General features: G+C 44.0%; 1 protein-coding gene and 1 pseudogene across 1 annotated transcript in view; both read right to left on the minus strand.

Moving 5' to 3' along the window:
- Positions 1-6,361: 6,361 nt before the first annotated feature.
- Positions 6,362-8,433, minus strand: LOC111724691 (annotated as a pseudogene).
- Positions 8,434-15,137: 6,704 nt separating this feature from the next.
- TGM6 (transglutaminase 6) overlaps positions 15,138-26,874 on the minus strand; it is a 24,241-nt gene continuing 12,504 nt past the window's right edge. The window contains exons 10-13 of the mRNA XM_012804075.2: positions 23,917-24,258; positions 16,911-17,065; positions 16,515-16,648; positions 15,138-15,399 (exon numbers count right to left, since the gene is read on the minus strand). Coding sequence (XP_012659529.1) covers positions 15,246-15,399; positions 16,515-16,648; positions 16,911-17,065; positions 23,917-24,258 — 785 coding nt within the window. The 3' untranslated portion in view covers positions 15,138-15,245. The remainder of the gene's footprint in view (positions 15,400-16,514; positions 16,649-16,910; positions 17,066-23,916; positions 24,259-26,874) is intronic.

The raw sequence follows: 26,874 nt of genomic DNA on the forward strand, positions 1-26,874 counted from the left end.
TTAGAGACAGAGTCTCACTTTGTTGCCCTCAGTAGAGTGCTGTGACATCACAGCTCACAGCAACCTCCCTTGGGCTTAGGCGATTCTCTTGCCTCAACCTCCCAGGTAGCTGGGACTACAGGTGCCCGCCACAATGCCAGGCTATTTTTTTTGTTGCAGTTTGGCCGGGGCCATGTTTGAACCCTCCACCCTTGGTATACGGGGCGCCCTACTCACTGAGCCACAGGTGCTGCCCTAGGTCATTTGTTTTTAATTACGTTTCCTAAACGCTTGAGTCAATTTTCCCTGTTTCAAATTAGATACAACTACACTTTTCACAACATCCTTCTCAGAGTTAATGTTTGTCATGAAGAAGGACACTTTCTTTTCTTCTTTTTTTTTTTTTTTATTGAATGGTAACTATGTACATTAATGCACTTCTGGGGTACAGTGTGGGGTTTTCACACACAATCCGAAGCACTTCCATCAAACTGGTTAACATAGCCTTCATGTCATTTTCTTAGTTATTATTTTAAAACGTTCACATTCTACTCTTGGAAAGATTCACTTGTACCCTTGTAAGATAAACCTCAGAAGTGATCCCTCCAATCCCCCTCCCTCCACCCAATCCCCCCTTCTCTCTCCCTCTCCCCTCCCCATATTCTTAGGCTGTTATTAGGTTATAGCTTTCATATAAAAGGTATAAATTAATTTCATAATAGGGGTGTGTACATTGGATACTTTTTCTTCCATTCCTGTGATACTTTGCTAAGAAGAACATTTTCCAGCTCCATCCATTAGGAAGGACACTTTTCTAGTTTGACAACTTCAAAATGGCACATGATTCTTACATCTTTGCATTCTTTTTATTTCAAATGAGGGAATTGGTTTTATTATTTTTATTTCCCTTTTTGTGTATTTTCTTTTTAAAAAAACCTTGTGATAGACGTTTTCCCGTGTCATGTAACTCTTCATCATGCTTACTAGTAGATGTACCATAATTTAGTCATTAGTCTCATTTTGGAAATTCATGTTTTCCTCTGATATTTCATGACCACAAATCAGGCAGTAATGGATACTTCATGTGGAAGTATTTTTTCCTTTGGATTTTCTGAGTTTTTAGGAGTGATAACTCACGATTCAAAGGCGGTGCTAGAAAGAAGAGCACTGTCATTTTCTTACTGAATCCAGGTGCGTGCATAAAATACCTCTGGAAGGAGGAATTAGCCAGTGTGGGTGCGGGGAAAGGAGCCTGGTTTGAGGGACATAGGAATGGAAGTGGGAGTTTTCACTGAATACCACTTAGAAACTTTTAAATGTTGAACCATGTAAGCTCATGTAAGAAACCATGTAAAGCATTACCTAGTTTAAGAAATTAGGTATACCTGTAATTTTAGCACTCTGGGAGGCCAAGGCAGGTGGATTGCCTAAGCTCAGGGGTTTGAGACCAGCATGAGCCAGAGTGAGACCCCCCACCCCCGCTCCATGTCTAAAACTAGCTGAGAATTCTGGCAGGCATCTGTAGTTCCAGCTACTTGGGAGGCTGAGGCAAGAGAATCGCTTGAGCCCAAGAGTTTGAGGTTGCTGTGATCTATGATGCCATGTCACTCTACCGAGGATGACAAAGTGAGACTCTCAAAAAAAACAAAAACAAAAAATGAAATTAAGTATAAAAGGCCAGGCGTGGTGGTGCACACCTATAATCCTAGTACTCTGGGAGGCTGAGATGGATGGATTGCCTGAGCTCAGAAGTTCAAGACCAACCTGAGCAAGAGTGAGACCCTGTCTCTAAAAAAATAACCAAGCATTGTGGTGGGGTGCCTATAGTTCCAGCTACTTGGAAGGCTGAGGTAAGAGGATCACTTGAGCCCAAGAGTTTGAGGTTGCTGTGAGCTATGATGCCGTGGCACCCTACCAAGGGCAACAAAGTGAGACTGTCTAAAATAAAATTAGGTATATGAGAAAAGTTGAAAATGGTGAAATAATAAATGTTCTTAAAACAGAACAAAACACAAAGCAACCCCCAAACCCAAATCCACCAGGAGGCAGCATTGCTCTGTAAGGAGGAAGGGAGTAGCAATGTATCGGCTCAGTTTCACACAAAGTGCTGGGATTGTGAGTTAATTTTTCCCTCATTTTTGTATAGTCCCCATTTTCTAAAAAAAAAAAACAAAAAACCTATATAGAAATAAAATATTTAATGAAGGAAGCATCTGGCCCTGTCCTTCTTAGCTGTGTAGCCATACCTCTGTATATGTGTATAAATTCCTAAAAGTAATGTTACAGAGGAGAAAGGGGGAGTACATCTGAAATAGTGATAAATGTGCCAAATGCCTAGGCCCTAGGCTGCCAGTTACAGCGCACTCAGGTACCTGTTAATAACATCTTTGCCGATACGGTGCATTGCCACATTGTTAGATCTTGTTCAGTCTGATAAGATAGAAATATCTCCTACTTTTAGTTTGTAGTTATAAGGAGGCTAGTTACGCTTTCATGGATTGAAAAGGAGTTTAGATTTATTTTTCTGTGAACTGTTTCCCCCATTGTAATGAGGGCAGGGAATTTGTCTATGCTGGGTTCCTCAGTTCTGTGCCTAAAGAATGAAGTATAGTCATTCACTCAACAATTTTTCTGAGCTCCAGGTCACTCATCTATAAAATGGGATGCGTTTTGTTGTTGCTGGGAGGGTGGGATTGACCCCTTCATCCAAATTTGGTTTAGATAACTGACACTTAGGATCCTACACACATATCAAGAGAGGATGAAAAGATTTATTACTGACCCTAGGCTTTCTGGGGAGAGCAGAGCAGACTCCCAAGCAGGCTCAAAAACAGCTTGAGAGAGCAAGGAGGGGTGGCTGGCCCATTTTGTTGTACTTAGGGGGTAGGGCTGTGGTAAGGGCTTCCCAAGAATCCAAGGTTGGCATGGTGCCAAGAGAGGGAGCCCACAGGCTTGCTCCATTGGGGGATAGGAGGGAAAGAGAAAAAGATGCTGCCTGAAAGCTATTAGCAGGCAAACATTTAAAAAAATGAAGTCAAGCCAGGCACTGTGGCTTACACCTGTGATCCCAGCACTTTGGGAGGCCAAAGCAGGAAGATTGTTTTAGGCCATGAATTTGAGACTAGCCTGAACAGCATAGGGAGACCCCCCCCTCTCTACTTAAAAAAAAAAAAGGCAAGAGGATCACTTGACCCCAGGAATTGGAGGTTAGTTAGCTATGATCGTATCACTGCACTGTAGCCCAGGCAACAGAGAGAGAAACCCTGTCTCAAAAAAAAAAAAAAAAATGAGGTCAGACTTTGTATCACAGAATGATTACAAAAAACTTCATTTCATTTGGAGGGTAAATGAGATAATATATATGTGATATGGTTACCACAGGGGAAGAAATCAATACATACAGCCATTATTATTGGTTTTGAGCCTTTCCATTCTGATTTTGTGAGGAGGATTTTTTTCTTTTGGACGTTGCCTTATGCTGTTTTGTGGGGAGATCTATAGTTACAGAGTTTGGCTGCTCTTACACATGATGTGGCTTATTTCTCCTTGTTCCTTCCTCTTGGACCATGTATACTGGTAACTATGGAGTCAAAGAAAGAAAATGCCCATTTTCAGCATGTCTCGTATTGAAGGCCACTCGCAGTGCTGGGTGCTTCACATATGTTATGTCAAGGAAAACCACTTGACATGAATGAAGGATCACATCCCTGGGCTTGGGGGGTTGGTGTAAAGCTGAACATATGCATAACCTATGAGCCAGCTATTCCATTCCTAAATATATACCAAACAGAAATGCTGACATATGTTCACAAAAGGACAGGTACGAGGGTGCGTACGGCAACTCAAATCATAACAGCCCCAAATGGAAGCTACCCACTTACCCATCAGTGGTAGAACAGACAAACTGCAGCATACCCACCCGATGGAGTGTTACACACCTAGGGTGCCAAAGGGCTACAATAACACCCAGCAATGTGGATGAATCCTCCATCCAAAATGTCAAGGGACAGAAGGCAAAGGCCAGACATAAAAGTCATACCATGTAATTCCATTCATATAAAGTACAAAAGCTAATCTTTGCTCCTACAATTTAGGATCATGGTTACCCCCTGGAAGGGATGATGAAGGGAGCTTCTAGGGTGCTGGTGATGCTCTATTTCTTGATTTGAGTGCAGGTTACCTGGCAGGTTTAGTTTGTGAAAATAAATCAGTGAGCTGCACACTTTTGATATGAATACATTTCCCTGTGTATGTTAAACTCCTATAAAAAAAAAAAAAAGAAAGCAACAAAACCTGAGGGGGAAAACCCCCAAAGGAAATTTATCATCATATTAACTGTGATAGTTAACATGATGAGAGTGAGACTAAGGCTGGTGTTTTCCCTTCTCTTCTTATATGCTCCTAACTTACTACAGTTCACTCATTCATCCAATAAATATTTGCTGAACACCTACTGTGTGCTAGGCACTGTTCTTCAGGGTATACCAGAGTGAACAAAATAGGATCCCCTGTACTTGACGAGCTCTACAAAGGGGACACAGGCCATAAACAATAACCATGTAAATAAATGATGTCAAATGGTAATAATTGCTATGGAGAAAAGTGAATTCGGAGAGGGAAGTGGGAAGTGTTATGTGTGTGGTTCTATTTAATTAGGTGGTCAGGAAAGGCTCTACTGATAGAGCAATTTGAACAGAAATCTGTAGGAAATAAGGGGGCACGCCGTGCAGATATGGCTGGGAATTGAGAGACAGGATTCTAGGTAGAGGGTACAGCAACTTCCAAGCACTCAGGTGGATTCTTTTTCAGAGGCCATCACGGGGGTCATAATGGCAATTATCGATTTATTGCATCTCAGTTCCGGATCCACCTTGCAGTGCCTGCTTTGTAGCGGGACTCCGAATACTGTCAGCTGGCAAGATGCTCAGGTTCGTCAGTAGAGGGTGCTGGAGAGACACCGCAGGAAGACAGGCTTGCTTTCCCGGTTCTGGTGCGCTCAGCAGTCCTGCGGTCCCCTTGCTTTCGCGGGGTCCAGCTTCAAACCAAGTGATTTCTCCAGCACCAGGCTTCTGCAGGGAATATGGCTTTTGCAATGCACAGTGGCCATCGGCACCCAGCAAACAGCAGCTTCCTCTGGTACCTTCCCAGGTGGTTTTGTAGCAGAAAGTGTTTGTGGAGATGCCTCACCATGAATGACTTTCCCTATTAGTTTAGAGAGCAGGTTTCCAGCAAGTTCCGCCAGTGAGACACTGCAGTGGCTTCTCTGCCAACCCTTGAGCCACAGCATGTCCTGGACCTCAACCTTGCTGGGGCGGAGGGGGTGGGGAAGTGGGGCTGGAGGTGTTCTCTAGGGGTAATAGCTGCTCCTAAGTCTTTGGAGTTCTCTTACTGTGAAAGCTGATTATGTAATTTGGGTCATTGTTGTCATCCCCAACTAAATCAGAGTCAAGGGGCCAGAGGAAGAGAGTACTCAATCAAGAGGATTGCTTGGCGGGGCGGTGGCTCACACCTGCAATCCTAGCATCCCGGGAGGCCGAGGCAGGTGGATTGCCTGAGCTCCTGAGTTCGACACCAGCCTGAGCAAAAGCGAGGCAGTCTCTACTAAAAATAGAAAATCTGAGGTAACAGGATTTCTTGAGTCCAAGAGGTGGAGGTTGTTGAGTTATGATGCCACAGCACTCTACCCAAGGTGACAGCTTGAGATTCTGTCTCAAAAATAAAAAAAAAAAAAAAAAAGAAAGAAAAGAAAAGAAAAGAAAAAGAAAAAGAAAAAAAAGAAAGAGAGAGAGAATTGCACTTCTTGTGAGCTATGACGCCACGGTCTGAGGGCGACAAAGTGAGATTCTGTCTCAAAAAAAAATTTAAATAAATTTTAAAAAAATAAAAGAAAGCTCACTGGCAATAGTAAAATTTCAGGGTGTGGGCAAGCTCTGATTGGTGAGTGATAGTGGTAGGTTGAAGCAGCCTTAGAGTCAAGGCAGGTCATTTCAGCAGCTGCTAACTAGGTAAAGCTGGTCTTAGGGTTAAAGCAGGCTGCTTCAGCAGCTGGTCTTGTGGGCAATTCAATTCTTGGAGTAGATGGTATGTGCCTGAGTACTCTACAGGTGCCCACCACAACACTGGGTTATTTTTAGAGACGGGGGTCTTGCTCTAGCTCAGGCTGGTCTGGAACTCCTGAGCTCAGGCAATTCGCCGGCATTGGCCTCTTAGAGTGCTAGAATTATAGGCATGAGCCACCATGCCTGGCCTCCAACCTTTTCTTTGGACATACCAAAAACCCTGGTTTGTGTGCACACCCCAGCTGTGATTCTTGCTTCTCAAATAAAATTAAATTTATTCAGTGAAAAGCTTATGTCCTTTGCTTGTTTTCTTTTTTTGTCTTAATTTTTATTACTCAAAAAAAGCTTCATTTTCTCATTTAGCTTTCTGACTCTGTGCTTGTGCCTTCAACACTTTCACAACCATTTTCTGCTCCTCAACAAGGAAAATGCACGCTTGATCCTGTCACGAACACATTTAGCACACATGGAACCACCACAGGCCCTGCTGACCTGTTTTTTTGTTTTAGAAAACCTCATAAGAACTTTAGGTCTCACAGCGCAAACCCCTTGAAGCCTGCCTGGGCACACACCACGTGCAGATTTGGGTGCTTTCCCAACCTTCTTGGCATAAAGGTAAACAATTCTACTACCAGGGGTTCAGGACAGCCTGGTTTTGTTAGAGGCTGTATCGTAGGAAATTCTACGACGGTATGTCAAACGCTGCACCGTTCTGATGGCCTGTAGACAGCGTCCCTGAAAGAGCTGCTTGTTTTCTTAATTAGATTGTTTTTACTATTGAATATCGAAGCTGTGTATCTAGTTTATATATCTGTTCTTTCTCAAAGTGGCTTGCAAACATTTTCTCCCAGGGTGTAGCTTGTCTTTAACAGGATCTTCTGCAGAGCAAAAAGTTTTACATTTTAATGAAGTCCAATGTGTCGATTTTTCTTGCTGCGATTTTGATAGGATTGCATTAAATCTTTCCATCAATTTGTGGAGAATTGAGTTCTTAACTATGTTGAGTCTTCCACTCCACAGACAAGGTGTGTCTCTCCATTGATTTAAGTCTTTGATTTCTTTCACCATCATTATATAATTTTCAACATATGCATATAAGTTTGGTAAATATTTTGTTAGATTTACATCTAAGTATTTAATTTCTAAAAATAAATCATAAGTGTATTTTATTTAATTATTTACAGACAATGTTTTGCTCTGTTACCTGGGCAAAGCGCTGTGGCTGCTCAAACTCGCTGCAGCCTTGTGCTCCTGGGCGTAAGTGATCCTCCTGCCTCAGCCTCTCAAGCAGCTGGGACCAATTTGTTAATTTTTTTGTAGAGACAGGGTCTCATTGTGCTGCCCAGAGTGGTCTTGAGCTCTTGGCCTCTAGTAATCCTCCCGCCTTGGCCTCCCAAAGTTCTGGGATTATAAGAGTGGGCCACCAGTCCTGGCCTGTAAGTATATTTTAAATGTTGGTTTGGGCTGTTCACTGTTGGTACACATGATTGACTCTTGCATGTTGGCATGTTGTATCCTGCAACTTTGTCCTGCTTGTTAGCTACTTGTCACCTACTTGTTAGCTCTAGGACTTTTCTTTGTGGATTTTTTGAGATTTCAATGGCTGACTTCAGCACTGTGATGGTTAATTTTCTGTGTCAACTTGACTAGGCCCTGGGGTGCCCAGGCATTTGGTCAAGCATTTTTCTGGGTGTTTCTATGAGGTTGCTTTAGATGAGATTAACATTTAAATTGGGAGCCTGAGCAATGTGGGTGGGCCTCATCCAATCAGGGCATCCACTTGAAGGCTTGACCAGCACACAAAGGCTGACCTTCCTCCCAGAGGGGACTCCTTCTGCCTGGCTGACTTTAAACTGGACTATCCCCTGCTTTTGGACTTGACTTGAAAGATTAGCTCTTCTGGACCTCAAGGCTGCCGCCTTCAAACTGGAAGTACACCATGGACTTTTCTGTTCTCAGACTCTGAGATGTAACTGGACCCACACGCCCAGATTTCCTGGGTCTCCAGCACTGACTACAGGTCTGGGATCTATCAGCCTCCACTATCACATGAGCTGATCTCTTATGACAAATCTCCTTTTCTCTCTACCTACATCCTATTAGTTCAGTTTCTCTGGAAAACCCAAATATAAGCATCACCATCACTACAATCAGCCCTCTGTCTTGCTGGCTTCAATTAACAGAACTGTCCTAACCCACTCTGCCTGGCCAGTGGACAGGGGGCCAGGGCTCTTTCTGAGGAACAGCCTTTTAGGTTTGAAGAAAGTGCGAATATAACTTGAATGAGTAGCTGTTGGAGAGCTCAGCGTCAAGGTGCTGGCGTCCATCATTTGTTGCCTGGGGCACGTTGGCTTCACTCTTCCCTTGGACATACCAAGCTCGTCTCCACCTCCATGCCTGTGTAGTCAGTGTTCTTGGTTTTAAGCAAAAGAAACTGACTTAAGCAAAGGGAATGGACTGGAAATTAAGCACAGATTGCAGAGCGTGCTAAGAGACAGACCAGACATAGGGGAACATGGGATCCCATGAATTTCCCAAGGGTTGCGAAGCAGGCTGCAAGAAACAGTATGGCAGGTTGTATATTGCCAAAAATAGCTGCAGCAATATTTCTAATCCTACATGCTCTTCCAGAATCTTTCCACTCCTTATGAATTGGAGTCTATTTCCCTTCCCCTTGAAGTGGGAGGAACTTTGTAACTGCCTTGATGAACAGAATATGGCAGAAACGTGCCTGGGTGACTTCCAAGGCAAGGCCATAAAGGCAGTATGACCTCCCTCTGGTACTGTCTTCCTGGTGGTGTTTGTCTTTGCACCCCAGCTACCCAGTTGTGAGGAAACCCAGGCCATGTGGAGAGACCATGGGTTGGTGTTCCAGCCAATACTCCCCACTTGGGGGGTTCACACAAGGGCTGGCACCAGGCACCCCCCACAGTGCAGGTGAGTAAAAGAGGCTTTAGATGACTCCAGTCACCAGTCTTTGAGCTGCTCCAGCTGTTGCTGAGTCAAACATCCCCACAGAGTCCCACCCAGATTGCGATTCAAGAGCAAAATAACTGTCATTATTTTAAGCCTTAAGATATGGGTGGGTGTGTTGCACAGCAGTTGGTAACTGGAACACAGCAGCTGTGTCATAGGAATGAACTGGTTAGGACACTGCCTAGGGCTCTATCACCACCACGCCTTTAGTGCCCTAAGAGTCAAAGACCCAGGAGATAGCATACCACTGCCTGAGTCCAGGTGCCCAGTGCAGACTGTGCTGGGGGAGGCAGAAGAAGGGTCAGTCTTCTTCAGAAGAAGGGGCAGAGGGAGATGCATGGGAGAAGTGATTTCTTGTATGCGGCATTTTAAGAGCCACAGACTGACACATCTGTCCCCTCTGCCTGGAACACAGTTGCCCAGCTCTTTGCACAGCTGGCTTTTCACATGCAGTGAAGTGTAGTGGCTGAGAGCATAATCCACTGACCTGAGTTCAAATATCAAGCCTGCCACTTACGTGCTGTACAATTATGTGCAAGTGGCTCAACCTCTCTGTGCTTCAGTTTCTTCATTTTGAAAGAGGAGAGAATAATAGTATTACTTCATTGAGTTATTATGAAGATTAAATAAATGAATATGTGCAATGCACCTGAAATAGTTCCTGGCAGGGAGTAAGCACACTCATTAAGTTAGATTTTAATCATTATTTTTATTTTTATTATTAAAATTTGAACTCAAACCTCATTTCCTCAAAGAGTCTTTCTCTGATCCCCTGTCTAAAGTAGGGCTCCCTCTAACCCCACCCTTCTGGGAGTGGACATCACTTTTATTTTTCACTTTGGCACTTATCACAGAATTTACTTATTCATTCATGAGTTCGTTTACTTGTTTACTTTTATTTCTCATTGTACTTTTCGTTTCATTTACAATGTCATGATTGAACACCTGTCTCTACTGGCTAGAGAATAAGCCCTGTGAATGTGAGCCTAGGGAACCCATCCTGTCACCATTCTGTCCTCTGAGTTAGACAGAACGCAAGGCAGGGACACAGAGACACCTGGCTCAAACCCTTTTCAACAGAGGGCTGTTCTCTGACTGCTGGGAGTACCAAGGGCAGACGACAGTCAGCTCTCAGCTGCCTGGGTGCTGGCCTTAGCTGTAGAGAGCCATCTCACCCATAATCATGCCCCTTCCCAGGCAAATCACGGATAGATGCAGGCTTAGAAAACCCTCACCATCTCTGCCCAACTGGGACTATTCTAGCTAGAGAGTTGTCTAGGGGTCAGAGGAAGCTGTTCCTGGTCCTGTATCATGGTTTGATTCCTCTCTCTGCCCACCACTGTAATCCCCTACTTCCCTCCAGGTCACCCCTTAATCAACACCTGTACCCTAAACCTATCTCAGAATTAGCTTCCAGGGAAACTCAGCCTGTCATAGCTGAGCTTGAGGAAGACAGGCACCTGGCATTTGCTGGAAGGACAAGGTGTCTAGAACCACCATAAGGGGAGACCCCTTTGGCTGACACACAGAGCCTCCCTGCTGGATGGAGTGTCTTCACACAGCAATGGCAGGTGGCCTCCTGTTCCAGGCACCACCTCTGTGGTGCTTACAGAATTCCTGTCACTTGTTGCAAAGCTTAAGAGAAGTGAACCCATGTGATGGAGGAGGGGACCTGGTCAGATGCTCCTTGAGATGTGGGCTGTGAATGTAGATTCCCACAGCATGACAGCTAAAAGATCAGAGTGCACTAGGCTTCTCAAGTATTTCTGCCCAAGAACCTCAAAGGGAAAGGAAGGCAAGCTTAGATCCCTGATCTAGGAGGATAGGTTCTCTTTACCTAGTGATTTGGGTCATGTGGGTCTGAATGTGAGCAGCTCAGATGTAGGTGTGAGATCCAAAGCCAAGGCAGAAAGGTAGAATTAGCTGGGGTCTGACTGAGGTCATGGCTTAGTATGAGGCTGGATCAGGGGTCAGCATCGAGTAAGAGCTCAGTCTTGCATCAGGCCTTTGTTTGGGGTTATTGTTTATCCTGGAATCACGGTTCAATCAGTATCAGGAATGGAACTCCATCTGGGGCCAGGACTTAGTATGAGGTTAGATGAGGGCTCAGTCTGGGATCAGGACTTAGTATGAGGTTTGGATGAGGGCTCAGTCTGGAGTTAGGACTTAGTATACGGTTTGAACGAGGCTCAGTCTGGAGACAGGACTTAGTCTGACATTGAGATGAGGGCTCATTCTGGGGCTGGATCAGGACTCCATGTGGTCAGAGCTCTGTCTAGAGCCAGAGTCAAGTCAGGATTCAGCTCTGGTAGGAGCCAGGGCTTAGTGTGAGGCCAAACTTTAGGGCTATTCTAGCATTAGGGTCATGACGCAGTGTGCCTCAGAGTCATGAGTTTCTCTGAGGTCACAGGCTCAAGTTGGAACCTTGTTCTAGTTTTATTTTTTATGTTTATTTTTATTTTTTTGAGACAGAGTCTCACTATGTCACCCTTGGTAAAGTGCTGCAGCATCACAGCTCACAGCACCCTCAAACTCCTGGGCTCAAGCGATTCTCTTACCTCAGCCTCCCAAGAAACTGGGACTACAGGTGCCCATCACAATGCCTGGCCATTTTTTGGTTGCAGTTGTCATTGTTGTTTAGCAGGCCCGGCCAGGCTCAAACCCACCAGCCTCAGTGTAGGTGGTTGGAGCTCTACTCACTGAGCTACGGGCGCCAAGCCCTTGTTACAGTTTTAGGCTGGGGTCTGTTTAGGGCTTAGACCTGGCCCAGGTGTTTGAACCCCCTGGTGTGTGGAAGCCCAGACCCCTGAATCAACTTTGTGTTGAGATCCTCCAGGAAGGTTCAGATGGCATTTAAGAGACTAAGGAGACTTGATGAGAGGAGAAGCCCTGAGACCCAAGTAAAGCCTGAAGCTGGCATCCTTCTGAGCGCCCCAGGGCCAGCCAACTCAAGGCCTTTCTTAGTCCTGAACTACTTATTCTGCCCATCCTTGTTAAGGGCAAGGTCAGGGTGTTGCCCTACCAGTTGAAAGGTAATCCTGCCCTGCATACTTTTGTTTGCACTTTCCAAAACCACATTTCCATCCATACACTCCCTTGGGTCTCTGAGCTGTCTTTTCTCAATTTCTCCACCTCTTCCACCCTAACCAGGGCTCCCATTGGCTGCTGGGGTGGCCTCTGCTTTCAGCTGGGGCTGGAATAACCTGTGAGGCCAGTTTTGTCCCATTAAAGTGCTACCTGAGCTCAGTTGAGAGATGCCAAGGGCAAGAGAACTGTACTGGAAACAGAGCTACCTGACAGGTGGTCGTCCCTAAGCCTATACGATGGGACTTTTAAACGTTTGTGGAAAAGTGAAATTAAAAGATAAAAATAAAAATAAAAAACATAAACTTTATTTCTCAGCAAAACTCCATCAGGTTGGAGACAATTTTGTAAGTGATGATACCAGCCATCTAGTCCAGCCCTAAAGAACTGAGGGTCCTGGGAACTTAACCATGTCAATGCAGTAAAGTGAAGAAAAATGGGTGCCTTTTAAAGACTTTTTGAGATTAGGAAATCAAAAGATGTCTGAAGGAGCCAAACCAGGACTGTGAGGTGGATGCCTAATGATTTCCCACTGAAACTCCTGAAAAGTTGCTCTTGTTGGGTGAGAGGAATGATCAGGAGCGTTGTTGTGGTGGAGAAGGACCGTCTGGTGAGGCTTTCCTGGGCATTCTTCTACTAAAGCTTTGGCTAACTCCCTCAAAACACTTTCACAATAGGTACAGGTTATCATCCTTTGGCCCTCCAGAATGTCAACAAGTGAAATGCCTTGAGCCTCCCCCAAACTGTGGCTATGACCTTGGCTCTGGACTGGTCCATTTTTGCTTCAGCGTGACCACTTCCACCCTCGGTAGCCATCACTTTGATTGTGCTTTGTCTTAAGGATTATACTGGTCTAAAGCCATGTTTTATCTCCTGTTACAATTCTTTGAAGAAATGCTTCAGTATCTTAATCCCACTTGTTCAAAGTTTTTATCAAATGTTCTGCTTTTGTCGGCAGGCAAATCTGGGTGCAAGGGTTTTGGCGGAACCCAAATTTTCAAGTGGAAAGTTTGCTCAACCTTAATTTTCTAGTCAGAACTGTGTAAGCAGAACCAGCTGAGACATGGATGGTGTTGGCTATTGCTTCTGCCGTTAATCGCGACTCCTCTTCGATTAGGGCATGAACAAGGTGAAGTTTTTCCTTGTAAACTGGGCTTCCTCTTGAACATCATCTCATCCCTTCTGAAAACGAATTATCCATTTGTAAACTGCTGATTTCTTTGGGGCACTGTCCCCATAAGCTTTTCATAAAGCATCAGTGATTTCATCATTCTTCCACCCAATCTTCACCATGAATTCCTTTGTTTTTGCTTCAGTTTTAGTAGAATTCATGTTGTTTGCTAGGGGCTCTTTTCAAACTGCTATCTTATTCTTCTTAGTGCCCCAAACTAAATCCTGCTCATATATAATAAGTTAGTATAAACTTATTTTGGTGGAAATAATTTGAAATCCATGCATAGTTTTTTTGTAATATGCATTTTCCTGGAACTATTTGAAGACCACTCGTGTGTAGTCTGATAGAGCATTTTAGCTCCAGAGCTGCCTGGGGATGGGCGGAAGCTATCACTGGGCCTACTTCATGGCCTGGTTCCCTTCTCTGCCCACCCCTGTGTCCCCCACCTACTCCCTGGGCATTGATTTCCAGGTCACTCCTAAACCCATCTCAGAATCAGCTTCCTGGGAACCTCAACCTGGGACGGCCGAGATTGAGGAAGACAGGTAGTTGGCATTTGCTGGAGGATGAGGTGTCTGGAGCCAGCACAAGAGAAGACCTCTTTGGCTGACATGCAGAGCCTCCCTGCTGGACGGAGCGTCCTTACTGTTGACTTCAGCCCTCAACGCTCTTTTTGCTGCACCATCTTGAGGAAGCAGCTGCCTGCCCAAAAACACCCTGCTGCTCCTCTGAACTGGGATCAGCATTAAGAACTTGGCCTTGGAAAGGGGGTTCTGGAGCCAAAGCAGCCTCAGAGCCTGACTCATCAAATGCATCCGCTCTTCTGGCTCCCAAGTACAAACGTTATGTAGAATCAGAACAACAAAGACCACCACTGGGGGGCCCTCAAACACTGTCTAACTGCCTGCCTGACCCTATTTTTGCAAAGACCCACTGCATACATTGTTGTCACTTGATTTTGTATCCAGAGGGTGTCTCACTGCACCGGAGTCCATTTTATTATTGTTGATCACATTGCTTAAATTATATGATTAATTATAATTCCTTTGGCTGTATAGAAAGTTTCAGAGTTGGATTCCCTGTCTGTTATCTTCAGGGCCTGGGTGTGTCTACTCTAGTCTCTGTCTCCGGGGTCCATGTTCTGTTTTTGACTCCAAGTCCATGATTTGTATTGCTTGAGCTGTTGGGGATATTTTGCAAAGTCAGTGTTGTACTGGTTCCAAAGAAAGAAGTCCATGCAGGGCGTGGCTGGGCTGGTGCTATGAGCTCCTTAATGACCATGACTAGATCCGATTTGGGGCTGCAGGTTTCTGGGAATGCACTCCAGCTGGATGGCCCCTCCTTTGTCTTCTTAGTTGCCCCCTAGATCCTGGGTCTGTGTCTTCACTGAGGAACAATCTCCCTTGGCTTTAAATCTAATGCTTTTCTGGTTCATGACTTTGGTGTAATGGAACACACATGGTCCCCACTCTGCTTCCAGCTCACCCTGTGGCCTCAGTCAGGCTGCTCCTTCTCTGTAACAGTATGGAGGGATGCTTCAGAGCCAGCACTGACACTTTTGGGTTCTCTGTCAGGGCTGGGAGAAGAAGGGCATTTGAAGAAGTGAGAGGAAGCAGGGAGAGCCCAGAGGCCAGCCAGAGTGATGACAAACTGGCCGGGCAGGAGATAGCAGAGCTGGACAGGCCAGGGTCGCCGTGATGCTGGGGCTGTCAACTTCCCAGCTAGGCTGAGGCCTGCTCAGTTCTCACATCATCCAGAGTTGTCCAGAAGCTTAAGGATTACTCAGGGCAACACCTCATTTTATGGATGAGGAAACTGAGGCCCAGGAGAGGAAGGAACTTGCCCAAGTTTACCATGTAGGGTAGAGGTTGGAGCAGGACTAACCCAGGCTCCTGGCCCCCATGTGGAATTGATAAAGAGGTGGATAGGAGGAGAATGGGACCAAATCCTCCCCTTCTGTCCCTCCTGACCCATCACTTGGCGGGGACCACATGGACAATCACGAAACCCTTGATGTCTGGGAAGTGGGGGCTGACGAGGTCCACCTGTAGCTGCCTTGGGCCACTCTTGGAGGGGGTGATATCAAACTTGACTGAGGCCCTCTCCTGGGGCTCCAGGCTGGGCACACTGGAAGACAGGGTGAGCAAAAGGCAGACATCAGTCCTCTCCCTTTCTGAGGCTGGCCTGCCAGAGCCTTCAGGATCAAGCTCACCTTGTGTCTTGACACTCAGGCCTCATCAACATGTTTCCAGCTTCATCTTCCCTTTCTTCCCCTCTCCCACCCACACTCTTCCCATCTGGCCAGTGCCTTGAATGTAACTTTCACCTCCCTCCATGGGGCTTTTGTCTGCTCTGTTCCTTCTACCTTGATGCCCTTTCCATTCCAGGGACACCCAGAACAAGCTTCTCTCCTTCCAGGAGGGTTTCCCTGACAATACCAGCCATAGAGACCTCTGCCTGGGGGGAGTCCTTCTTCCTTCTTGATACCTGAAAGGCTCCTTGACTCACCATTTTAAGGCCCAGTGCAACTGTGAGCTCACTGGGACTGCTTTTCACCCCACCCTCATCAGGGGGTGCCTCTGATACCTTGGACCTTGGAGATCAATCTGTTTGTAAAATCACACTGTCTTCATCTGTCTCTGAGAGCCCATCTCCAGGAAGGACCCCGTCTGCCCATCTTAGTGCTTCTGACAATTTCCACATGGCTCAGAGCACGTGGCTCAGTATGATCAAAGACTATATGAGTAGTGAGTGAATGAATGAAAGGGTGAATACATGATTGATGATGGATAAGCAAATAAATAAAATGTGTGTGAATGAATGAGTGAATGCATAATTGAATGAATGAGTGAATGAGTGAGTGAATAAATGAACAAGCAAACTAAAGAATGAATGAGTGGATGAATGTGCCAATCAAAACTGAGTTGAATAGAGAAATAAATGAATTAATGAATGAAAAATATGAATAAAAGAGCAAATGAAGGAGAGTGAGGGAATGGATAAGAAGTGAATAAATGAGTGAAGATACAAGTGGATGGTATGAGTCAATGAGGGAGTGGATGAGTTACACAACTAAGTAAATGAGTGACTGAATGAAGGAATGAATAGGGGAATGAAGGCTGCTGTGTATAGGCAGCGAGCTGATTCCTGGGGAGTCCAGAATCTCTGGACACACTGGTGGCTTCTCTCTGACCCATCCATAAAGAAGTGAGCCTCTCTCCCTGCCACCCTCCAGCACTTACTCAATGTTGAGCTGTCCCTGGAGAAGGCCGCTGCCCTCCACCATCAGCACACAGTCCTCTGCTTTCTCTGAGAGGGGGTTGACCACTGTGACTTCCACCACAACTGCCACTCCCACCATGGCTGGACCCAGGACCTGCAGGAGCAGCACTCATGAGCCATCTTCTGCCTCTTCCTCATCCACCCAGGAAAACCCATGTCCTTGCTGGGTCAGAGGACGGGACATTAGTCATGTCTACCCCTGCTGTGAGTGCCATCATCACTTGTGTCCACCCTACTCTCCCACCCTTGGGAGCTGAAGCTGGAGCTAGAAGCACAAACACCCAGCTTGCAAGGCCCTCCCCCGCCCTGGAGAGGCCCACTGGGAACAGGGTGGTGGACAGGGACAGCAGCAGCACCTGGATGGTGATGATGTCCTCCAGACTAATGTCTTTCTCTACTAGGAGCTTGTCTCCCTTTGTAACATGGCACATGGCAGCCAACAGGATCTTCTTGTCTTCTGTCAGGTCTTCTTTATACTTGGAGTAGGGTATGGAAATTGGGATCTTCTTCTCTGGAAGAGAAGCAGAGGTAAGAGTTGGGGACTTGATGTTCTTCTTCAAAGGAAGGAGGAAGGGAATGCTGAACTAATAGCTACACCTTCTTTGGTCCTTGCAACCAGCCTGAGATAGGTATTATTCTGCTCAGTTCTCAGATGAGGAAACCCAAGGCTCATAGAGGGGACTTTCTTGTCCAAAGTCACACAGCAAATATATCAAGGAACTAAGATGAGGTGGGATTCAAAGTCAGGCCAGTAAGCTAGTATGACATCACATTGTTTCTCCAAGAGCTCTCAGAGATGTGTCTAGATTAATTATTTAAGATGGAAATATCTCTCAGTCCATCAGCCATTCATCCCATGGCTCACTGTTTATTGAGCACCTGCTATGTATGTACCAGGTACACAGAAGAGGGAGACCAAAAGCCTGCCATGAGTTTCCAATCCAGTGAGGTCAACTTCCATGCAGCTTCTCCAAATCCCCCCTCTCCATGCAGGGCCAGTCCTAGTCAGCACCACCAACTGTGGGGCTTCTCCAGTGGGACCCCCGCCTACTGTCCTTGTGCTGACTGGCTGTGGTCCTTGCCAGTTCTGTCTTCCTCTCACCAAACACCCTGACCATGTATTCTGTCCTTGTGAGCATGGGTTGTCACAAGCCATATCTGACCCTAGGTCATAGTTTTTTTCTTTTTGGTACAATGTGTTCTTTCTGGTTTGCCCCAGGCCCTACCATTCCCTATTGCCTGATTGCCACTGCTTTCTTTTATCTCTGTTTTCTTCTCGATCTTGAAGGCAGCTGAGTTTTTGATTCATGGAAAATGTTCTTAAAGGGCTTGAACTTGGCTCATACTCTGTTACCCCGGGGCTTTGCATATAGTGGATATTCCTGAATGCCTGTGGGAGATCGATCTGTGATATCCAATTTTTTTTTTTTTTTTTAAAGAAACAGAGTCTCCCCTGGTGCCCAGTGGTGCAATGATAGCTCAATGCAGCTTCCAACTCCTGGGCTCAAGCAATCCTCTCACCTCAGCTTCCCAAGTACCTGAAACTACAGGTGTGCACCACCCTGCTTGATAATTAAAAAAATTTTTTTTGTAGAGACAGGGTCTGGTTGTGTTGCCCAAGCTTGTCTCAAACTCCTAACCTCAAGTGATTCGTGTGTTAAAGCACTAACTTGTTGATGGGCTCCTTTAGCCCACTAGGTCATTACTGGAAGAATTTTCACTACAATAACAGCAATAATTAATAATTATGAAAGCTAACTTTTACTAAGGGATTAGAGTATGCCACAGAGTTGGATGCACTTTCATGGACTAACTCATCTAATCCTCACAATTTCATAAGTAGGTATTATTATTTTTATCCCCAACGTGTGATAAAAATTTCTAAAAAAATAACCACCATAAATTAAATATTCATTGGGTAGTAGGAATGACTCAAGATTCCTCATATACATTACATCGTTTGTTGCCTGCATGGTGATAGATGTAGTTCTCCACGTGTGGTCCTAGGACCAGAAGCATCAGCATCACTAGACATTAGTTAGAAATGCAAATTCTCAGGCTCCAGCATGAAGAACCACCATAGGCCACAAATGATATGCACAGGGAGAGCTTTGGGGATCAGCTCAAACCCCAGGAGAAAAGAGGAGAAAGTGGCCCCTTATAATGTTCAGATCAGGGCTTCTTGAAGTCCTCTGGGTCATTTGTTGACTCTGCTAACAATCCAGGAAAAACTGAATTCCTTTCCCTAGAATGGTGGTTCTCAGCAGCATCATTAATCAACTGAAAATAACTGACATCTGTAGAATACTTCACCCAACAACAGCAGAATACATATTCTTCCTGGAACATTCACCAAGACAGATCATATTCTGTGGCAATAAGTATCACATTAACACTTAAAAAACAAATACAAGTCTGGCTCAGCACCCATAGCACAGCGGTTACCGTGCCAGCCACATACACTGAGGGTGATGGGTTTGAACCCAGCCTGAGCCTGCCAAACAATGACAACTACAACAAAAAATACCCAAGCATTGTGGTGGGTGCCTGTAGTCCCAGCTACTTGGGAGGCTGAGGCAAGAGGATTGCTTAAGCCAAAGAGTTTGAGGTTGCTGTGAGCTGTGATGCCATAGCACTCTACCAAGGGTGACATAGTGAGATTCTGTCTCCAAAAAAAAAAAAAAAAAAAAACACCAAAACCAAAAATAAATACAAGTCATACCATCTCTGTTCTTAGATCACAATGGAATTAAACTAGAAATCAGTAACAGAAAGAAGTCTGGAACATAATTTAAAAATATTTTGAACTAAGTTCTAATGAAAATACAGAATTCATGGGATGCAGAGGAAGCAGTGCTTAGAGGGACATGAATATCATTTAATACAAATAGTCGAAAAGAAGAAAGGTCTAAAATCAATAGTGCAAGCTTCCACTTCAGGAAACTACAAAAAGGAGGGCAAATTGAACCCACTGTAAGCAGAAGAAAAGAAATAATAAAAATTAGAGCAGGAATCAATGAATTTGGAAACAGAAGATCAATAGAGAAAATTAACAAAACCATATTTGATAAGGCAGTGGCAGGGCATAAGAGGACTGCCTTCAGTTTTGAAAGAACTTGTCCCGTGAGTAAAATGCTGTCAAACAGCAGCACATGCTACAGAGAAACCGTTCCCAAAAGGAGGAGTTAACTAATGCAGCAAACTTCACCGTGGTCTTATTTTAAGAAATAGCCACTGCACCTTTCATCAACCACCACCATGGTCAGACAGCAGCCATCAACATGGAGGCATGACCCTCCCCCAACAAAAAAATCATGACTCACTAAAGGCACAAATGATTGTTAGCCTTTTTTTTTTTTTTTTTTTAGCAATAAAGTATTTTTAAATTAAGGCCTGTACATTGTTATTTAAAGCTATAATGCTATTGCACACTTATTATAGACTACAGCATAGTGTAAGCATAACATAGTTGGGAAACCAAAAAATTCATGTGACTTTGCTTTGTTGTGATAGTCCCTTTATTGTGGTTGTGTGAAACCAAACCCAAGTATCTCTGTGGGATACTTGTACATCAATAGGACGGATTAGAGTTCAGAAAAGAGATTAGACAAATATAGTCAGCTGACCTTTGACAAAGAACGGAGGAAGTACAATGGAGAAAACATAATCTTTTCAACCAACGGTGGTGAATCAACTAGGTATCCACACACAACAACAATAAAACCAACTCCAAACCAAACCAAACCCAAACAAAACATTGGACATAGACCTTATGCTCTTTCCAAAATTCACTTAAAATGGATCATTGACCAAAATGTAAAATGCAAAACTACAAAACTCCTGGAGACAACATGGGAGAAAATCGAGATGACCTTGGGTTTGGTAATAACTTTTTTGATACAATATCAAAGGCACGATCCAAGCAAAATTAAAACTCTTATGTACAAAAACATCATCAAGAGAATGAGAAGACAATGCATAGACTGGGAGAAAATATTTGCAGAAGACAAATTGGATAAAAGATTATTATCCAAATACACAAAGACATTAAAAACCCACCAACAAGAAAATGAGCAACCCAGTTAAAAATTTGGTACATGATCTGGATACCTCACCAAAGAAGACAGAGAGATGTCAAATAAGCATATGAAAAGATGCTCAACAACGTATTAAGGAAGTGCAAATTAAAACAATGAGATACTATCACGCGTCTGTTAGAATGACAGTGATGCAGAGCACACATCGCCACCTGCTGGAAAGGATGTGGAACTCCAGGAACTCTGTATTCATTGGTGGGAATTCAAAATGGTACAACCTCTTTAGAAGATAATTTGGCAGTTTCTCCTCCCCCCTCTTTTTTAGGGACTTCTATGAGATTGGCAGTTTCTTACATGACTAAACATATCTTTACCACACGATCCAGCAATTGAGCTCCTTGGCATTTACTCAAATGGAGCAAAAACTTAGGTCCACACAAAAACCTGCCTGTGGATGTGTACAGTAGCTTCATTGACAGTTGCCAAAACTTGAAGCCGACGAAGACATCCTCCAGTATGTGAATGGATAAGTAAACTGTGTGCATCCATATAATGAAATACTATGGCCTATCAAGACGCGAAAAACCATGGAGAGTCCTTAAATACATATTGCTAAGTGAAAGAGCCCAATATGAAAAAGCTAAATCACACAGTATGATTATAACCATGACATTTTAGGAAAGGCAAAAGTATAGAGGCAAAGGTTTGGGGAGGGAGGAAGGAAGGCCTGGGCCACAGAAATAGTAGGGGAGTGACACTCTTCTGTGTGATACCGTAATGGCGGAAATAGGCTGTTATAGACTTGCCAGACTCAACAGAATGGAAGCAGAGTGAACCCTAATGTAAATGGTGAATTTCAGTTAGTAACACTGTGACACTACTGGCTTCTTAACTGAAGCAAAGGTACCACACTAACACCAGATGTTAACAATGGGGGCAGAGTGGGTAGTGGGGAAAGGGATATAGGTGAATTCTCTGTACTTTTCACTCACTTTCCCCCTATAAACCTAAAACTGCTTTAAAAAGGCTATTAAGTTAGAAAACAAGTTACAAATTTTAACAAGCTGTATGTTTCAATAGTCATACCATTTGGCTCAAAAATTCCACTTTTGTGATCTAGTCCAATGAAATAGTCCAAAATCCAGAAGAAAAAAGAGGAAGGTCCTTTTTTTGCATGTTTACTTTACTGTTATTTTTACATTTATTTATTTATGTATTTATTTATTTATTTTTGAGCCATAGGTGCTGCCCTATTTATTTATGTTTGAGACAAAGTCTCACCCTGTCACATATCATAGCTCCCAGCAACCTCAAACTCTTAGGCTCAAGCTATCCTCTTGCTCAGCCCCCCAAGCAGCTGGGACTATAGGTGGCCGCCATAACACCTGGCTAATTTTTCTATTTTTAGAAGAGACAGGGTCTCACTCTTGGTCAGGATGGTCTCAAACTCCTGAGGTCAAGCAATTCACCCATCTTGGCATCCCAAAGTACTAGGATTACAGGCACGAGCCACTGTGCCTGGCCTTTGCTGTTATTTTTAATAGCAATGATCTGATAATTACTCTAAATAAAAGCTAAAATAAATCACCATGCATTTATTTAAAGATTACACATCTATAAATAATGTTTATGAAGAGTTTATAAAAATATTTAAATTTTAAAGTAGTATGGTAAGAGCAAGGCACTAGTAAGTGTTTTCAGTATTTAACTGGAACTATGTTTTTTGAAAAACAGATAGGCATTAAAAATTTGGAAGGAAATCACATTAACAGTTTGTAAGTAGGTGGTGGCATTATAGGTGATTTTTCTCTTTTGCTCTCAAAATCTTTAATGAATATGTATTACTTTGGACATGAAAAAAATAGCTGAAAGCCAGGGGGAGGTGTATGTTAATTATTATTTCGTGATGAAGTGCTATTTTGTGATGTAGAGTTTGTGAAAAATAAATGACAAAAACCACCAAAAAAGTGTGACACCTCCTTCGTATGTTTTCACTCGCTGTCAAAATCCACAAGCTTCACTAACCAGAAACTGGCCTAAAGGAACTTCTTTGTTTAACTGAATCCTTCAAGTTCAGAAAGTATTTGTTCAGTGTGTACATTCACACGACAGTAGAGAGACAGAGACAGAGAGAGAGGAGAGGCAGAGAAATGGAGTGAGAGATAGAGGCAGAGATGGAGACAGAGAGATAAATGAGGGGGGAAAGTCAAGAATAATTAAATGGGAGATATAGTAGAACCTCTGTGAGTTGACCACCCCAGGAACTGTAACAAATTGGTCAACACAAGGAACGAGGCCTAGTGTACTGATATATACATGATATATACATGTCTGGTCTATGAAAATGAGGTCAACTTAAAGAAGTGGTCAATGTGGGGTGGTGGTCAACTATGGAGGTTCTATTGTATTTAGTAAATTATACATGAATTGAGAAAATCCTTGATATATTTTTTAAAAAACAATCGGAATGAGGTCAGTTCAAATTACATAAAAACTTTCAAAAGTCATTCTGTTTTGCTGTGAAATAATAAAAATGAATTTTAGGCAAATGATAGGCATTAAGCATATTTGGCCTGGCCCGACCTCTCCAAAGTCATGCAACTGAATCAGTGGAGTAAATAGGCTTTCGATCAACATTCCTGGCTTTGAACTTGGCTTTGCTCTTTCCCTGGCTTTGGTCGGGGATGTATCTCTAACACCAGATTGTCGGGGTTTGGGTCCTGCCCAGTATGCACACAAACTGTGTGATTTTGGACTTGTGACTTCACTTTTCTGGGTGTGAATTTGCTCCCCTGGAAGATGGAGCTGCCGCTAGCACCCTGTGCAATGTGGCTGTAGGGACTGTGCTGTTGCTCAAAGAATTCTCAGGACAGGGCCTGGCACATGGAAGCACGTCAAACATCTCTTCCTGGTCCAACCTCTCATGTGGAACACTGGTGCAAGATAAACTCCAAAATTTTTTGGATTTTAGAAAAATAACCTGAGGCATACTCCATATATTTTGAAATACTTCCAGCATGTATTCATTTGGTGTGTAAATATTCACACTATTTGAGATAAATAGAGACCATAGATCATTTCTCCACCAGTTTGCACCAGATACTTGTGAACTTTATTACTACTGTTATCATTATTTTGCCTCTCGGATCCTCAGTTTTCTCTTCTGTAAAGGGGGAACAAGAGGTAAGATCCTGAGCACAGTGCTCAGGGCCGTCCCTTTTCTTCCTAGGAATGAATGGAGATCCTGGGAAGACCCCTTTCCCAACCAACCTTCCTGGAAAAGCAAGTGGGTTGGCCAGGTCCCTCCAAGCCCAGGTATTCTTACCTTCTTGTGGCCCCAGCCTTACTGTGTGGGATTCATGCAGGATCTCTGCCACTGGCTTGCGGGTGTAGAGGATGGTGGCACCACTCAGGTTAACTTGGACACGCTGGGCCCTGGAGGTGAGGTTGACCAGGCACAAGGCCAGTCTCAGATCCTGGCCCAGCACGGGTGGCTCCAGCACTTTGAACTTGCCACTGATGCTGGGCTTGGTGGCAGGCTCCAGGAGGTCATCACGCCAGAGACCACGTCCCCCTGCCCTGCGGACCCGGGTTCTCCTCCCACAGGCTTCCACGCTGAACAGCTTCTTCACCGCCTTTCTGTATACCTGCCTCTCGTTTCGGGACCCTGCAGGGCATCACATATCATCAATACAGGCGCCCTCTTCCCCCTGGAGGTCTCTGACAGCTGGAGGGACATATGCAGACCTCAGCTTTATGCCTTGTGGTTTTCTGACTATTTAAATAACATTTTCATCAGTTGCCAACACCTTCAGATCAGGATATTTTACATAAAAATGCCTGTTTCCAGCTTCTCTGACAACTGCGTCAGAAGCCTCATATGATAATGACAGCTAAAATTTTTGTACCTACTACACACCAGGCACTATAGCTCTTGATGCTACATTTTTCCCCTAGGAGGTAGGTGCTGTTACCATTCCCATTTTACAGATGAGGAAATTGAGGCCCAGAGAAGTAAAGTAACTCCTCAGTCACACAGCTTGTGTAGTAAGTGAGGGAGCTGGGATTTGAACCCAGGCAGCCGGCTCCAAATCCCATTCCTGCCCCCTTACCACTCTCTACATGTCAGTGATGAGCTCTGGTTGTCCTTGATCTCCACCTTGTAATTCTCACCGATCTGTGGTACTCACAGGGTGCCATCTGCAGGGCCCATGTAGACACGTGAGTTTGGGATCCCTGAGACTCTGTATTCCATTGCCAGACAGACCTTTTGAGCTCCAGGCCATTACACAGAACTGTCCATTGCCAGACAGACCTTTCTTTTGAGCTCCAGATCATTATACAGAACAGGACAACACCTGAGGTGTTGTCCTCAACAATCCAAGCAAATCCCAGCAGCAGCCTCCATTTCAGCAAATGGTACCACCATTCATCCAGTTGTACAAACCAAAAACCTGAGAGCGTTCTCAGCTTCTCTTACCCTCAACACCCACTGCTGACCCCTCACCAGGTCCTGCTGAGCAATGTCATTAACATCTGGCATCTGTTCTCTTCTCCTACCATATAAACCACCTCATCAGGTCGGTTTGTGAACTCATATTACTATTATCATTACTTAGTTCCTTTTGATTTTCCCATCTGTAAGGTGGGAACGAGAGGCTCACAGGCAAGGTATTGAGCACCACAGTGGTCAAGAATGTCCTCTCCAGTCCTTTCCCTACTCTGGTCCATGCAAAATCCATCTCTGATCTTTCCACTTCCCTACTTGAAACCTGCAGTGTGCGGTCTTCACACGGCTCTTTCCCATTTATTTTCCCCAAAGTACCTTAATTCTGTGTGATCTTGGTCTGAAGGGATCCATGTGGACATCAAGGTTCTTTAACATTGATGTTATTACAATGTATGCAGATTTTGCTATTCCACAATATATTAACAATATATTTTTGCTATGAGCTATTTCATTTCCCTGCCAAGGAATCTAATGATACTTTCACAGGGAAACCTTCTCGGACCACCTGATTTTTTTGAACAGCTTTATGAAGATCTAATTCTGTCACATACCGTTCACCCATTTAAAGAGTACAGTTCCATGTTTTTTAGTATGGTCACAGAGTCGTGCATCCATCACCACGATTTAATTTTAGAACATTTGTCACCCACAAAAGAAACTCCATAACCATTAGCTATTCCCATCCATTCCTCTCCACTCCGGCCCCAGCCCTAGGTAACTGCCAACTTAATTCCTAATTTTCCCATTTTGGACACTTCATATAAAGGGAATCGTACAATGTGTAGTCTTTTGTGATTGGCTTTTTCACTTAACATAATGTTTTCAAGGTTCACCCATGTTGGAGCATGGATCAGTCACTTTATTCCTTATTGTTGAAGAGTACCCATTGTAGAGATAGATATTCTATTTATCTATTGATGGGTATTTGGGCTGCTTCCACTTTTTAGCTATTTTGTATAATGTTGCCACGAAGGTTCACGTACAAGTTTTTGTGTGGATGTTTGTTTTCATTTCTCTTGGTTGGGTACCTAGAAATGTAATTTCTGGGTCATGGTAATGCTCTTTTAACATTTTGAGGAGCTGTCAAACTGTTTTCCAAAGTGGCTGCTCCCACCAGCGAGGTACCAGTTTCTCCACATCCTCAACAATACTAATTATCTATATTTTTGATTATAGCACTTCTAGTGGATGTAAAATGGTATCTCATTATGGTTTTGATTCGCACTTACCTAATGACTTAATCATATTTAGCATCTTTTTATGTGCTTGTTTGGTCATTTGAATATTGCCCTTGGGGAAATATTTTGTCATATCCTTTGCCATTTTTAAATTGTTTTCTTTATTTTATTATTATTATGATTTTTTTTTTGAGACAGAGCCTTACTCTGTCATCCTGGGTAGAGTGCCATGACATCGTCATAGCTCACAGCAACCTCAAACTCTTGGGTTTAAGTGATCCTCTTGCTTCAGCCTTCCAAGTACCTGGGATTACAGGTGTCCACCACAATGTCTGGCTAGTTTTTTAGTAGAGACAGATCTTTCTCTTGCCCAGGCTGGTCTCAGATTCCTGAGCTTAAGCAATCCACCCACCTCAGCCCCTAATTAGGCCTAAGTCACCATGCCTGGCTTATTTTTTTATTATTGAGTTGTAAGAGTATATATATGTGCACACACACATATATTCTGGATGCAAATCCTTATCCATTAGATACACGATTTACAAATATCCTCTCCTACTCCATAGGCTTTCTTTCCACTTTCTTTTTTTTTTTT

Source organism: Otolemur garnettii, unplaced genomic scaffold, assembly GCF_000181295.1.
Source record: "Otolemur garnettii isolate 467f Iridium unplaced genomic scaffold, OtoGar3 scaffold00025, whole genome shotgun sequence".
Taxonomy (NCBI): Eukaryota; Metazoa; Chordata; class Mammalia; order Primates; family Galagidae; genus Otolemur; species Otolemur garnettii.